At 37.6% G+C, this 16,864-nt stretch overlaps 1 protein-coding gene across 1 annotated transcript; it reads right to left on the reverse strand.

The window, feature by feature from the left end:
- Positions 1 to 4,318: 4,318 nt before the first annotated feature.
- Positions 4,319 to 13,793, reverse strand: zgc:113307 (uncharacterized protein LOC553753 homolog). The gene is made up of 4 exons (XM_056242677.1): positions 13,548 to 13,793; positions 12,541 to 13,174; positions 10,085 to 10,402; positions 4,319 to 4,575 (listed from the first exon to the last, which is right to left on the reverse strand). The coding sequence occupies exons 2-4, from the start codon at positions 13,160 to 13,162 to the stop codon at positions 4,424 to 4,426; spliced, it is 1,092 nt and encodes a 363-aa protein (XP_056098652.1). The 5' UTR covers positions 13,163 to 13,174; positions 13,548 to 13,793; the 3' UTR covers positions 4,319 to 4,423.
- Between the last annotated feature and the right edge of the window lie 3,071 nt (positions 13,794 to 16,864).

Genomic DNA, 16,864 nt, shown 5'->3' on the forward strand with positions numbered 1-16,864 from the left:
CAGTCTTGCCATATGGGTTGATTTTATTGTTTGCTTACACACATCCACAGACAGACAGACACAAATGATTGACAGATGTGCATTTTCAGACGCACATGTGTGAACATCACAATCTTTGGAGTGCAGTTTATGCTCACTGTATTGACATTAAATTTGCATAGAATGCATAATTCTATTACATCATGCTCAACAAACCATCAAGCCTTACAACTTGTAATTCTGGCACCTAGAACAAAACTGTGAGTTTTGGATCTGAAGCAGATTCTTAGCAATGTGTCATTTTCACCACACAGCTTTCCCTCTGTGTTTGAATTAATGAAGCGCCAGACTTGTAACGCAGTTGTGGTTACCATAAGCATTTTAATGAAGTCTATGGTGGAGGTCTGGTTGATGTAATCAGACTGAGATTCATTAAGATCTTTGTTTACCAAGCTGTTTCTCCCACCCAGAGGATCTAACACCGATAACCACCACAACTTGCCAAACCCTAAGGGTAGAGTATGTGAACTCAGCAAAATATCAGAGAAATATCTTTTTTTTTTCTTCTGGGAAGTGGTCCAAGTAAATAAAGCTAGAGCTCACTACCTACTTCATTTATAGCAGAATGTGTGAAAACACAGCAGGGTCAATGCATGTAGATTTGGCGTATGCTATAAAGGGGAAATTGAAGGTATGTTATTATGCAGCAATTGTTTAGTCAAAGCAGTTTGTAATGAGAAGCAGCTATTTTTGTAAGTCTTCCTAACATGTATTATACATACTATTGCAACAGACTGGCATACATATGATCTGCCCCTGTCAGGCAGAAAGTCTGGCTCTTTTATAATAATAATAATAAAGATTATTTTGAAAGATTATCTATTTTTGTACTGTATCTCAGTGACTCTTTCTGTAGGTTATATCATTGTATCAGTAGGTGGCACCAAAACACTTTATGAGTGAGTCACTGAATCATTCATTTAACTGATTCGTTCAGACACATTGGATGCTTCTCAAACAGAAGGCTGTGTCCTTCCTAGTCCAGTCTTTCAGAGGCTTGTAGGCTGGAGTCCTCCTCAGCATTGAACGCAAGAAAGAAACGGTCTAGTAAGTGCGCATAGGATCCTTTAAATTGAGACATCGGATCCTTTGATGGAGCTCAATGACATGGGAGTCAAGATATGCAGCCTTATAAGACACAGCCTTCTGAATGGAAATCACCCATTCATTCATGCAGTAAATTATATGTTGATGGGTGAGCCAATGAATAATGCACTATTTTTTTTTTTTTTTTTAACACTGATGTATAATTCAGGAACAAAACATGTGACTGTCTGGTGTCATTGAGTAATTCACTCAACCGATTCGTAAAAAAGAAAAAAAAAACTGATTCATCAAGGACCATCACTACCATGTCTTGCTTAGAAACATCCAGCGTTTGAGTCTACTGTGGCTTTGTTTGGAACTATTTTCTTTGCGGAGCAAAAACAGACAAAATAGTTACTCTATTTACTTGTTTATCAAACTGTTGCATAAAATAGAAAAACACTTGTAATTGTGCTGCTGGTCTGAATATTATATCAATCAGTCAAACATAATGAATCTAGGTGGAGAACAACGAGCAAACAAAGCTAAAAGGGAAAGGGTTATCTTGAGGAGTGGGTTTTTGTTTTGTTATAGGTTTGGTCCTGGGACTTTTCTGGGACTTATTTGCCTTGAACATTTAAGGACACTTCAATATCTCTAAGTGTTGTGAATACATCCAAACATTATTTATAGTTCATTTGAAACTCTGGTCTGTGTTTGTTTGTTGGGTTCATTGATTATTGTCTTTGGACTGATTTTGTTGATGTATCCTTTTCTTGATATTCTTTGGGCCAGATTAACTTTAGAATCGACTTAATGGATATTTGTGCCACATTTTTTTGACTCTTTTGTGCTTACATTTATTTTAATACATTGTGATTGACATTTATACTCAGTGGTTTATTTGAAGTGTATTTGCTACATTAACGTCTTGTTTAGTAAGTGGATTTCTTGTTTATTGGGTAACTAAAGAAAGCATTTTTAACAGGCCTGTATAGCACTCAGAACTATTCAATTGCTATCAAAGGCAGTTCTAAACAACCACTGCTGCAATATGCACCAGTAGTACCCCTGTTTCTGAGGTCTGTTGTGGGACCACCTCTTCCTTCAGAGGTGATATCAATCTGTCTTTTACCTCACTAATGACTTTACCACAACACAGCTATATATTATTCCATTATTCTCTAAAGAAAACTGTCTCACTTTGTTTAGGCTGGTTTATGTATTTTCTCAACCATCCAGCTATGTGAAAAATGCTGTACATTTGATAATTATGTGTTATTCACCTCAAACCAAACTTGGTAATGGTTTTGGTTTGAGGTTAATAAACATTATCTGGCTGTAGTCCTCCTGGTTCATCCATCTTTTATTCAAGAAATACAATTTTCAGGTTCTTTCTGTTGTGATGGCTCTGCTAATGGGGAATGTGAAGTCCAAACCAGTCTGCTCTGTAGTGTCGAAAAAAAAGAAAGAAAAAAAGTGAGATCACAGAGAGAGTTATGGTGTCTTAAACATTGGTCCTTTAAATCACATCTATATGGAATATGGTGGAGTAATTTCTTTGGACTTATTGATTAAACATTAGTTTTTTTGGGAAATGTTTTTTTATCCAACAGGACTGGGCTATTGTGGTAAATGAGAGTTCAGTTCGACCATGATGTGTTATTTACTCTTCAATGAGCTCTTCTCTTGTATATACTGTGGTTGACTTCACTCTCTTGTCTATGTCTACCGCGTCTTTGGTCTTTGGTCTGTCCACACTGAAAGCAAAAATGCTGCCTCGAATCAAAGTCCTTTTAGGCAAGTCATGCCACTCGGCTGCCATCTTGGCAACGCCTCCGGGCAGCTATTTCGGACTAACAAGACCAGGCTCCTATCTAAATGAATGGGCAGAGTGTCAGAACTGCACTTTCACTGGTCACCGGGACATAAAAACTGCTTGTATAGAAACAGCAGTAAAATGTGATAAAAATCGCTGAAAAAGTTTGATGACTTTGCCCCAAAATAAGGTTTAAAAGGTATTTTTCCCCACAGGTTATACGTTTACTACGCATTCACAAGGGTTATCGTCTCCGCTGTCGCAAACCTTAACTGTGCGCATGCGTCAGTGGAACCAGACGATAGGCTTACATGTTTCCCGGTTTGACTGTTAAAAGCAGACGATTGGCTTTCCAGCGGGAGGGTCGGGGCATGTGCATACAACCGCCATCTTTGGCGTTACGGGTTTTCCTTGTCGAAGTTGAGTGATTTGTCGTCATATATCAGTCTCTTAGGTTTTAACAGGTTTACAGTGAGTAACTTAAAAATATAGTAGGACAGAAAGTAGGATTAACATGGAGAGATTTATTGCTTGTCACTATGTGTTTACATGTGTTTAGAGGGCAATGCATTGTAATCTTACAGAGGTGCCACAGCAATGGAATATTAATTTTCCAGACTATTGGTAACAAAAAGCCTTCAAAAGTTTGGGGTTGGTAAGATTTTGTAATGATTTTGAACAAAGTCTCTTATGTTCATAAGACTGCATTTATTAGAAAAAAAAACTGTAAAACAATAATATTGTGAAATATTATTACAATTTAAAATTAAAAATTTCTATTAACATATATATATATATATTTTTTATTCCTTTGATTTAAAAGCCGACTTTTCATCATCATTACTCCAGTCTTCAGTGTCACATTCTTCAGAAATCATTCTAATACGTATGCTGATTTCAAGCTCAAGAAACATTTCTGATTATTATCAGTGTTGAACAGTTGTGCTGCTTAATATTTTTGAGGAAACAATTAAACATTTTTTCAGGATTCTGTGATGAATTAAATGTTAAAAAGAACAGTGTATATATTTTAAATAGTTTTTTTTTCTGTAACAACGTGAAAACCTTTATTGTCACTTTTGATCAATGTAATGCATCCTATTCCTTGCTAAATAAAAGTATTGAAAAAAACTTCCTGACCCCAAACTTTTGCACGCAAGTGTACAGTTAAACAGTTAACAGTTAGACTAGTTCTCATTATGTCCTTAAAACATTTGAAGTGAAGACTAGGACAAGGCACAAGACTTGCACTGTACATCAAAACAAAGTATGGCCATACAGTAAATCCAGAGTAAAATCATATTAAAACATTATAAGATAATTTACAACATGCTTATTCAAAACAGTAGCACCTTGAATACTAGCAGTTCATTCTGCTGTCATGCTTTCTAAATTTTTCTAAATGCTTTCTGCTGTCATGCAGACTAAATATACATATTATGTTATAATATAATATAATATATTATTGCATGCTATTTTAAAACCTATTAAAAGCATTAAAATGTAGAGCTACTCGAGGTAATGCCTGCTTTTATTAGATCAAATATAAATGTTATGAAGGACTCGTAGGCAGAACACCCAATCAGGAGGCAGCTTGTGGTACTCCAGTTTATTTCCGTCCAGCCTCAGGATCTTCATTCGTGAATATGATGTGGGTCCTACTGTCCTGCAGAGACTGCTCACGTTGAAAGCTGGAAAGTTATAGCAGAACAGATTGATTGTTGTGATTTAGTTGCCGTGTAGTCTTTTTTAATGGTCATGTCACATGATTAAACATAAATAGATTTGTTTGATATTATCTTATGGTTAACCAGCATGGCAGTAGTAGTGTTATCATTAGTAGCGTTATCATCACTACCAGAAGAGTATTTATTGATTTATTTATTTGTACATATTTTCACATTTGTCTCAACTTTCACACTTTCATAGTAAGCTACTTTATCTAGCAGGCAAAAAAATGGTAATGTTACCTCTTCCACTGTTTACTGTTGACAGAAATAGCAAGACAATGAGGTAAACATATTTGGCGATTAATGTGATGAGCCGTTTCAGATAATTGCAAGCAGACATCAATCCTTCACTAGATCACACAACAGTCAAACTACAGCCCTCGTAAACAGGAGCTGCTTCCCAATACCGTGTAAATAAGTTACAGGTGCGCAGGCATTGGCACCTCTTCAGTGATCGGTTTCATCCTGGTTTTAGATACTCATTGTAATGGTAGAATAATAGTTATGTATCTAAGCTCTAACTGCTAATGCTAAGGGAGAATCCAAGAACTGAAAGACCATGACCATGAGGCATGTCTGGTGGCATTGAGACTATTCTCAGAACCGAGAATTGATATGCGTTTACAAAGCACTTAAGGTGTGTAACTTTTGTATCCGTTTTTCCAGTCCTCTAGCCTGCAATCCAGCAATAATAATATTATTATCATCATTTTCTGGAAATCTATGTGCAGAACAGGCACACAGTGTCTACATCCTCAGACTGGAGCCTTTTGAATAGGTCTTGTCAATACATTTTCTATTACATTCTTTCCATTTGTTTTCTGAAGGTAGAGCTGACAGTTTGACAGGCCGTTTAACCTTTTATAACGTCCACTTCTAGGTTATAATATAGCCTACCAATCGTCTCTTTTATCTTTTTCAGTAATGGCTTGTTAAACATTAGATTTTTATACTTCACTTTGAGCTGGTAAACCACTATTAATATCACAATTAGTCGATACATTCTCAATTTCATTCTTTCCATTTGTTTTCTAAAGGATAAATCTGACAGGTTGACAGGTTTTTTCCTAACCGCACTTCTAGGTTTTAATATAGCAATTGGCTATTTTCTACAGTGGCTTGTTAATAATTAGAATATTATACTTTACTTTGAACTGGTAAACCACTTCTAATGGCATGATATTTTATTATATGGTTCAAAACAGTGAATCATGACCACTGCCTGAAAAAAAAAGTCTGCTGAAGTCTTTGCAGTTGACCAGTGGCACAGCTCTTGTAACTGAGCTCGGCGTGCTGCTGAGGAGGAGGGGGAGAGAACAGAGCGTGCTTTTAGCACATGTGGATTCCTTTTGGAGTATTCACAGATGTTCCCAAACAAACCTTCCTTCTTTCCTTTCTCCCTACTTCTCTTTCAGCTAACCTACTTTTTCTAGTCACCTTGTGTCTCTCCAGGATGTTTCTGTCTGCAAACACGTTGTGACAAACGCATTAGAGAATGAGAAAGGGGGAAAAGGAAACAAAGAGAGGAGGGAAAGTTTGTTATTTCTCTTCTAAAATCCTGTCACATTTTCCGTCATTTTCCCATGGCCCGTCCGATTCTGAATGTTGATTCTCTCGTGCCAGAGATTATTTCATCGGGCCTGAGAACATAGCCTCATACTAGACAGGACAAACATTTGAGCAGTTCTCAGTCAAGCTTACAGATTTGTGTTTAGAATAATTTCTGCACTTGGCTGATATTTAACTCTTTCCCTGCTATTGACCGAGTTGTCTCGTCTTTCATGAGAAAATGCTTCCCCATCCTACCAGTTTTTTACGGCTTTTCGTATTTTCACTGTTATAAGGTACGGGGCGCTATTACACCTCTTCTGAAAGAGTACTGAATCCCCTGATCAAAACACAGGTGAAGAAGATGCAGAAACAAGCGATAACATATGTAAAATAATGCAATCATCAACATTAAATAGCATATAAATCAAAACTGCATAATATTACTGAATGAAATGTTGACCCAGGATGAGCTACAGGACTGTGAAGCTTTGGGGGTGTTGATGAACTTGATCTACTCCATCTATGTTTTGATCATCATTCTGAATCCGATCTGGATGTAGTCTTTGACAAAACCGCGATTTTTCTCAGCTTACCCATATTCAAGTGTTGATAATAAAGAATAAATTAAGCTAGAATAAAGCGGGTTTTTTGTTTAAAAGCAGAGGGTCTTTTCTTTGTTCTTTCTTTAAATATATTGCATCAGGGTTCAAAATGACTTAGGACTCTTGGGGGGTCCCCTAAAATGTAATGATTAAATTATTAAAAATTCTGAAGACTACCTTGCTACACTATAAACTGTAGGCAAAATTATATGGACCAATGTTGAATGTGGGATAATGGTCTTGGGATATTTTTCGTGGTTTTGTATTGTAGTGGTGTCTGGAGAAGTGGCTATAATCTAACAGTTAACCCTCTAACTCTGGAGCAACAAAGTTACAGCACCTTATATAAATCTAATCCCTGACATGACAAAGTGAATAACAGGTCATTCTGTCTTTGAGCAAGGAAGTGAACTCTAAACCCACCAGGTGTACTCATCATGGCAGCACCATGCACCTTCAAGGGGTTTGATCAAATACAAATGAGATTTCTCATCCCTTATGTTACATTAAATGGAACTTGTAAAACAACTGGCCGCTGGATTGAATAATAATGATGTCTGAAAAGACTGTACCTGATGGTTTACTTTGTTTCAAAGTAGTCAAATACATCTAAACTAAACTAAAATCTTTAGGGACACGTTTAAAAAAAACTTAAAGATATTCTAACATGACTAAAAGCCATTAAAATGACAATAGTCCAATTAGTAACCACATTATTCAAAATCAACATGTTCGGGGACTAGGCACATATTTTATTTATTTGCCTTAATTAGTTCTCAAAATTAAAATGAAAAAAATATTACTTAGGAATAGCCTACCGTTTATTATTCTAAATTAAGAAAAATAATATTAGCTTCCTAGATAGCTTACCAAGCTCTCATGTACATGCTCATTCATGCTCAAATCACATTCACTTTAATCAACTCACAGACTTGAATTAAGTCCTGGTTATCTTTCGTAATCACTGACTGGACAATTAGGTTGTTAGGCTAGCTTTAAATAACTAGTCTAGCTGCTAGGTCTGCTGTTAGCTGGCAGATCATTTGGCTTCACACCATACCATAGACTGTAAAAGCTTCATACACATACAGCTAGCGAGAAACGTTGACAAACGTACTCTTCTAATCATTACACTGCGTATCTAGTTAATGCAACTTTTGATATAGGAACTCGAACTCCTAATATTTTACTATAACAATTATTATAGAGATATAAACATAATCGAAGCACTTACAGGATTTTTATTCAGGATTTCACTTTTGTGAGGTTTCGTTTTGCTGCGTTTAGATACAGTGTGTGTCTGCGGGAGCAACACAACAACAATCTGTGACGCTGTAGCGAACTCACTTGGCTTATAGCGGCCCTGATTGCTGCCTCACGCTACGAAATAAATTAATTACTGTTATAAATGTAAAAGGTCACTATATGACCTATAATTTTCACAATCATTTTTAAGGTTAAAACATATTTGTCGGGGACCCCCCAAAATCCAAAAATAAATCCTTATGGGGGGTCCCTAATGACTTATGGAGGGTCCTGGACCCCCCCAGACCCCCCTCATTTTGAACCCTGTATTGCATGTTCAGATATTCATACAACAAAATATTCTGGGGGCCATGACATTTTTGTGAAAGATTATCAAAAACGCTGGGGGAACAGCCAACTTTAAAATAAAAAATAGATTCTGGTGCGTGGGGAAAGAGTTAAGATTGTAGCAGACATATAAGCTTGGTTGATACATTTTTCACTGCCCAATATTTTTATCTGTAGGCATTACAAGGCCCGGGACAGCGTTCCCGACAGATTTGTGCACAATACAAAATTGTACTTGGAATGCTTTTTAAATTCCATTCACAGTTCTCGAATATGAATTAAATCTGATTTTGCAAATACTGTAGCATGCAGAGTTGCAATTTGAATTTAATTATACTTAAAATAAACTGAAATTTTGGCAAAGCTTTGTATGAAAGTTTAGAAAAAAAATTGATAGGTTGTATTGACCTTTTAAAACCTATCTGTTTGAAATACTTATATTTAATAAATGTATAGGCAAAGATAGAAGTATACTTATTTTTCCAGAATACCATTTACTGTTGAATTTCTCAGAATCCATCAACTTCCTAGCCTGACTTCGTCATACTCATATTCTAGTCAGAATGTGAGTCTGATACTGCTCCATAGGGCTTTGATTATGAGATGTAACCGAACCAGGAAAAAAAGAAAACTCTGCACTTAATTGGATAGACCTACAACCAATCAGAGCACCGCAGTAAGTCAGCTACATAGTTGCATAGCATAGTTTCAACAGAACTCAACTGGACGCACGCTGGAAGAAGTAGTAAACTAATGAGTGTTGCTTCTTATACTTGGTCCTCCATGAGTGCGAGTGTGCGACCAAAGGAGAAACCACAACGACCGCAGGGTTTTCATTGCGTCCCATCTTCTTAGTGACCATCGGAGCCAGCTGATAAAATAAACTTTTGCCGAATCCCGTAGTAAGGACGGCAAACATATCTTTCCGATCTACAAATGCCTTGATTGCAGTTCTCTGTTCGTCTTTTAAAATGAATGCGCTGTTGATTTATTTTACAACAGACGCGATAGTGGAATCTATACATCTCAATTCTCCAGCTGCAGTCATCTCTGAGGGAAACCAGTTCAACCCAAGCGCTCTCTGATAACGTGATGATTACGTAACTGCAGATCATCTGTCCATCATCGTATAAAGCCCGCCCTGGCAATTTGATTGGCCCGACTAATTTTTAACCGATCATAATTACTCCTCAATGGATCGAGTCCAGACCGAACTTCCCGACCAAAAAATTTTGTGGGCGGGGTTCGGGCTGGCATCCAGGCTATCAACTTCCTTCAATTACACTTCAAATTCCAAAATTCCAGTTGGCAAATTCAATTGAAATACACATTCCCAAGTGAAACTGAAATTGTGTAGTTTGCCACATTGAAGTGATTTTGTAGATCAAAACCAATCCATTGTTTCCTGAAGTCTGTCAGCACTGCTTTATTTCCACTATAAACATCTCGTCTCTTGAAAATCTGCAGTAAGATTTAAGTGTCATGCTCTCTCTTCTGTTGGAGCAATTTATTGAATCTTTTTTTAATGTAAAATTAGCGAGACAATAGCTTAAAAAATAAGGTTCTCTGTTTTGTGTCTTGACACAATTATTCTGTCAATCAACCTGGCATGAAAATTTCCTCTGTCACATTGAAATTAAGCAGTGCTGATTTTTCTCAATGCAGTGCTAAAGAATAAACCTCAGTGTTTGTTTGTGTAAAATAAGATCCTTACATCAACTCACCTTGAATTTGGTTAACCTCAAGGTAGAGGTACTGAAGGGTGGTGGGAACGGTTGGGATTTCTGTTAGCTGGTTATATGAAAGGTCCAGCTCTACCAGAGATGTGAGGTTAAAGGCTCCAGGGTCAAGCCCTTCATTCCTCAATTTGTTGTGTCCGAGCCGTAGGTAACGGAGTCCATTAAAACCATGAAGGCTGTTCTCGGTCAGGCCTGTAAGAGAGTTGTTGGAGAGGTAAAGCTGCTGGACAGATGAAGGCAGATGTTTGGGGAAAGTATCCAGGAGGTTGTGACTGAGATCCAAGAGGTTGAGGCCTCCAAGACCTGGTGAAGTACATGAAAGATAGAGTTAACGCTGAGTTTACAGAATGATCAACTTTAATATCAAAGTTTCCTGATGATTTATGTAGGGATGCACAATACTGTATATTTGTCTCATATCATTTATCGGATATTAGAGATTTATTTTTGAATGAATGAATGAATTATTTTTGTATCAGTATCTGTTGTTGGGTATTTAATAAATTAGTATTATCATTTATTATTGTCATTTCCTCTATTTTTTACATTTAGATGACATTTGCCATCATCAAACATTTAAAGTTAATCTTTAAAACTAATGATTTATTAACGCAGTTAAATATAATCTTTAGCAAATTTAAAAATGAATATCCATTTTTATAATGTACATTTATGTTGTAATGCCTACATTTACGTGTAGCATTTATAATAATCAGAGATGCACCGACTGATCGCCTGGTGACCGGAATTGGCCGATTTTCACGTGATCGCCATGACCGGCGACCGGTCAGTCTGACATATGCCGATTTAATGCTGGTCAAAATGCACTCGTGCGGCGCATGATTAACATCGCACAACATCAGCATCACACGTGCACATGTAGGAAACCTCGAGAATTACGTCCGTTTCACACCGCAAGCGTGAGCGGCGCGCATGTTAATCAACGAGTGCATTCACACTGGGAGCAGGAGCCGCGCGTGAGCGTCGAGCAGGAGCGTCGCAAGAGCAGCAGTGAAGCGGTTTTGGCGCAGAGAATATTTTTGCTGCGCTGCTTACGCTCAATTAAAGTGAAAGCACACTTTTGATGGACAAAATAAATATGATTTCACACAAAAAGTGCCCAAAATGCACAGAATTTGCATGTCTAGTGTGTTTTAACAAGAACTGGAGTAGGCTATGTCAGAAATTAAAATGAAGACTCTTTATAGAAAAGATTTATAAAAAATGTACCCATTTAAACTTGTTTTTATCATTCATTTCGGATAAAAGTATATGGTGTTTTATAAATAAATAAAAATATAGAAAATAAATATTTGGGTTATTGAAAATCAAAAAGTGGTTAGAAAAAACAAAATCGGAATCGGCTAAAATCGGTATCGGCAGGTCAAACTCAATGAAAATCGGAATCGGCCTAGAAAATTGTAATCGGTGCATCTAGGGGTGTGGCGGTTATTATATAACCGTGAGACCGACGGTTATAGTTGAACACCGTCATTAGAACTCTATAACCGCCAAAACCGTGCTATTAAAATATTTTTTACAAACATTTTTTATCATAGAGAATGTTTAAATACTAATATCAGCTTAAGAGGGAAGCGGAGGCTGCTACTGCTGGAGATGATTCGGGAGAGGTCTGTGCACCTTTTCTGATCAGAGCGCGCGCTGACACGGAGTAAAGCCTTGTTTATACTCGACGCGTCCGCACGATCGCGAAGTTGCGCGCGGCACAAATGACACGTTCGGTGCGCAAGACCGGCAAGACCCCATTTGGCTTGGCTGTGTGCACGGCTTTTTTTTTTTTGTAACAGCGCGCGCGGCGCCGCGTCCGAGGATGACCGACTTCAAGCCGAATCTGCCCGAGCATGCACGTCTCACCGCACCGGCACGCAGTTTGCGCGTTTAAATGACAAAGTTCATTCCAAATTTTTTTCGTTAAGGTTTTGTTTACTGTGTGTGATTTATTAAAAAAAAGCACATTCATTGCAACGTTTGTTTGTTTTGTTAGTTAAGGATTTGTTTACTGTGTGTGATACATTTAATGGAAAGCACATTCACTTATAGTTGTCTTGCTGCTCATGTAAACGTAGAGCCAGTAGCTAATAGGTGTTTGCTTGTTTATTCAAACTAAGTTGTCCTATAACAGACGAAAAGTTTTTTAGCCTCCCCCCCCCCGACGACGGTTATGTTACGAACCGTCACATTTGACTCACGTCATAACCGTCATCACCAATTCTGAAACCGGCACACCCCTAGGTGCATCTCTAATTGATTTTAGTGCTTAATTAAAACAAAGAAGAAGTTTTTAGACAAATTGTATATAATTTTATATATCTATTTATATATTATCGGTTTTCAGCCATAATATTGTACCTGCTAAACAGTGCATCTCTACATTAAGCATTTGAAAGAAGCATTTCAAATATATAAATACCAATAAATACCTTTTAAGTCGCTCCCTTCAATAATCTTCAGACGGTTGCCTTGTAACAGAAGTACCGTTAAATTGGCCAGATTTTGGAATGCACCTGCAGAAATCATTTCGATGTGATTATATGCGAGTCGCAGTTGCTTGAGTCCGCTAGGCAGTCTGGCTGGCACCTTTGTCAAGTTATTATTGTTTATGAAAAGATTTACCAAGCGGGTCAGATTGGAGAACAACACATTATCGAGTTGCTCACTCAGTAGTTGATTGTGATCCAAGATCAACCAACGCAAGTTGGTAGCATTAGCAAACGCCCCGTATCCAAGGAAAGTAATATTATTCCCTTGGAGGAACAGGTACTGTATGCGGGACGGAAGGCCAGAGGGAAGCTGGTTAAGGCCCCTGTGGTCACAATAAAGGGCCGTTGGCCACTGGATCGGGCAGTCACACTCCAAGGGACAACTTTGTGCGTTCACAGCACGAAACCAGCCCGGATCCATCCGATCTTTCAAAGTCAAAACACTCGGCTCTCCCAAAAAACGGTTGATCCAGAGTGGTACACCTCCATAGTCCAAGTCCAATGTGAAGGCCCAAGTCGGCCCACACACAGAGAGTAACAAAACAATTGATCTGATATCCATTTGTCCGCCTGCCTAATGAAACACAAACAGCCTATAAAAACCCGTAATAGAGTTTATTATTCAAACTAATCAGGAAGCTTCTTTTCTTCTTGCAGCAATAAATAAAAGCTTACACACATACTGTTTAGAGAAAATAGCTTTTCGTGTAAGTTACAGGAGCAATTCCCAGCAAAGCTTTTGCATTCTTGCTTAATAATAATATGTTGAATACAACTTAACATCTATATAATCTCTATTTCATTATCAGCTACAGTTAATAAACTACTTTCAAGAGCGTCAATGAATATGCAAGTGGCTAAATTGGTTAAACATGCTACTTTCCAATAAATGTCTTCCATTCTCTTTCGCCATGCATCATCTACATATGTGAGAGGAATGTGCATACCTTTCGCCTCTCTTCCGCGGCCAATTTTAGTTAGGAAAGCCTCTGAAAAGGTAGATTTGTCGAGACTATCCCTGTAGATGTTTACGCTGGACACTGAATGGCAACCTGAAGAGTTTTACCCAGCTACTGAAACATTCTTCACTCAGCGATGGCCTTTCCTTCCATACAGCTTATTCTCACTCCTTTTTTTTCCCAACCTGTCTCGGAAGTCTATGGTTGGAGTCTAACCACTGCACAACATTTGTTAGAAACATGTGTGCTGGCAGCGTAGAAAGGGCAATCTTTACAGACAATTCTGTTGTGATTTAATATCTTTTGGAATTAAAACACATCACATTATGTGTGGATAGAAATCCTGTTTTTGATTTATTGTGACTTGTTTCTTCAAAGCTTGATAATGTATTATGCACAACTGATGTTGAATCATATGCTTATGCAAACCATATACTGTTACATAAACAGCCTGCAGCCCGCTGACTGATGAACTGTAATATCACGTCATTGAGCCTGTGAGAAAGAGGAGTATGTTTGAAGGCAGTATATTTTCTCTTTGCAGCTCTGGAACATCTAGCACAGAGAGCAATAGTTACAGTCAGACAGCTGGAGGGGACCTGGGGAGCCAAACAGACCCTGTTCGTCTATGAGAAAGCAGGAGAAAAGAAAAGAGGGAGAGAGAGAGAGTGTGGTTTAGTTGAGATAGCTTTAGTCCAACACTTCAAAGCCCTTCCATAGGGATGAGACAATGTTTTGGTCTATGAACGTCTGAAAAGCCAGAGTGCCCCCTAGCACTCAAATCAACCATAACAATCACAAAAGCAAGGTTCTGCATGACCTCCTGTCCTATAGAAATATTGTTATGATAATAGTGGAAGATTTTTAGATGAGACTATTATGAAATATTACTATTTTATATTTATACGTATTATTATCGTTAATTTACTTATTGCTTTAAATTAATATTTAAATTACATATTATTATTGTTCTTTGTGGTTTTGAAATATAATTTTTACTGCAACCCCCCCCCCCACCCCATATATTATAATGGTTAATATGTTAACATTTACCATTGTTTAATATATTTTTAAAAGCCCTCTTTTTATTGAAAGATCAAAAACATAAACATTAAAAGCACAATATAACAAATACAAATTACATTCTGTGGAATATTTAAAAATTTGTAAAAAAAAAAGAAAAAAAAAAAGTTTAATCACTTATGATTCATATAATATAGTCACCAAAAATGTTGTACTGACAACAGTAATAGTTTCGTTTGTTCTGAAACTTCACAAAATGTTTATTCGTTTAATATTTTAATTAGATTATATTATTAATAATCTGTATTATTTTCAAACATAATTTTAATTTCAAACATTAATCACCAAAATGTTTACATTACAGTTTACAACTAAACAGTAACAGTTTAGATTATTCTGCAATTTCACAAAAAGTAACTTAGCAAACTTGGATGATTTTTTACAACACTGAAAAGTTTATGTTGGCCTATAAATTGTAATTTCTCAATAAAAATGTTTTAATTATTAAGCACAACTCTTATTCGATTTTATACTTTAAGTTTGTTTAGGACACCAAGATGAACATGACGTGCACTGACACGTTTGAAGTCTTTTGAACTCTCTTTAAAGGCTAGACAGGTAGTTTTTGAAAAACACTGACTTAACTGTGTAAGTATTGCTCTGAGCTGGAGTGTTTTTGAAGGGGGCCTTTATGTTATTCCGTTCCTTCACTGTAGTCCGCCAGTGGCTGCCAAATTTCTTTTCCATTTAAACAGAAGGAAATGAAGAACCTTCCAGTGCTTTTTGGAATTGTACTTTGTTACCCAGCAGGCAGTGCAGTCTGACCACAAAAAAAAAGAAGTTTTTTCGCATTCATGAAGAAAAAACAGTTCCCTTTCGAGAGTTCTCTCGTATTGCGTAAGTAGCTTATGCTATGGGAAAACTCCTTTTCTCGAGAATATTGAAGCCAAATTTTTAAAACGCAGTGCAGCTGCACAGCAGACATACAGCTGAGCGTCTTAGCACGCTCATTGGCTGTGCCGCGGCAACTGCACGAACCTATGGCGAGGCGGCTAAGACGTGCGAATCAATGAGGTTGCTTCGCGCCCGCGCGTCAGAACCCGTTTATAGCTATATAAGCCCCCATTTTGCCATAGAAATCAGATTTAATCTCCTTCAGCAAGTTCCACTTCGCTGACCTCCGGTTTGAGAAGCCTTCTTTGGCTTCCTGGTTTTTGACTGGACGCCGCCTTTAGCTCGCTGTTTACAAGCCTTTTACAATTACAAGTGTATTCGCCGCTGCAACTCACTTTTCTAAAAGAGCAATATTTCAAGGTGTTGTTTCAACTGCCTCGTGATACCTGCGCCTCATGCAGAGGCCCTCTCTTCGGCACGGATCGTCACATCCTGTGCGCTTCCTGTCTGGGCCGCGACCACGCTGAAACTGCACTCCCTAAGGGCGGCTGCCCGGAGTGCAATGAGATGGCACTCTCCAACCTGCGGGCTTGATTGGCCAGCTTCGCCGACGACGCCCCCTCGCCTTCCGCTTCCGATAATAACATCTTAGGTGATGAGATTATTTTTGACAAAACATACTTTATATTTAACATATGAGCAGAAACTGGCTAACAAAAGCTTATTCGATGTCTATTTTAAAGTAAAAACTTTATAATCTATCCAAAACTAGTCAACAAAATGTTGTCTTTCATATTTCGTCTGTAACATAGTAAACAACAGTGCGCGTCTGTGCCGTTCATTTATTCACACACGGGAATGAATGAACATTCATTCATTCCCAATTCATATTTAAACAGTCTTTTTGCGGTTTACAGACACTATTCCATATCGCGATTAGAACAAAGCACTTAAGAATAAAAAACGTACTATTCACAATCCTCGGCTGGATCTGTTGCTCCTCAAAATGGAACTAAAACAGAACTTCTGAGGTAAATTTCCCAGGATTATTCCTCACAGCCTCGCAAGATGACATAGTACATTAATCTGATTAAATTTGGTGTTTTATCGAGTTGATGAGGTGATGGCACGTTTGCATGTATTGCCTCAGAGCATTTGCATTTGAATAGCACGCGCTCTCCATGGGCGTGATCACATTAGCACTTAATGAATTATAATGAGCTGAAATGAGAACGACTGACATCTCTCTCTTTTTATATAGATTACATAAACAGAGAATATTTGTTTTAGTTTTGAATTAGATCATTTAAAAGTACACACTTAAATGATTATAAAGATATATAGCTCATGCCTGGGTGAATAGTATTCGCTGAGTTTTGTTTAAGTTT

Source organism: Rhinichthys klamathensis, unplaced genomic scaffold, assembly GCF_029890125.1.
Source record: "Rhinichthys klamathensis goyatoka isolate OS25496 unplaced genomic scaffold, OSU_Roscu_1.1 h1tg000742l_1, whole genome shotgun sequence".
Lineage (NCBI taxonomy): Eukaryota > Metazoa > Chordata > Actinopteri > Cypriniformes > Leuciscidae > Rhinichthys > Rhinichthys klamathensis.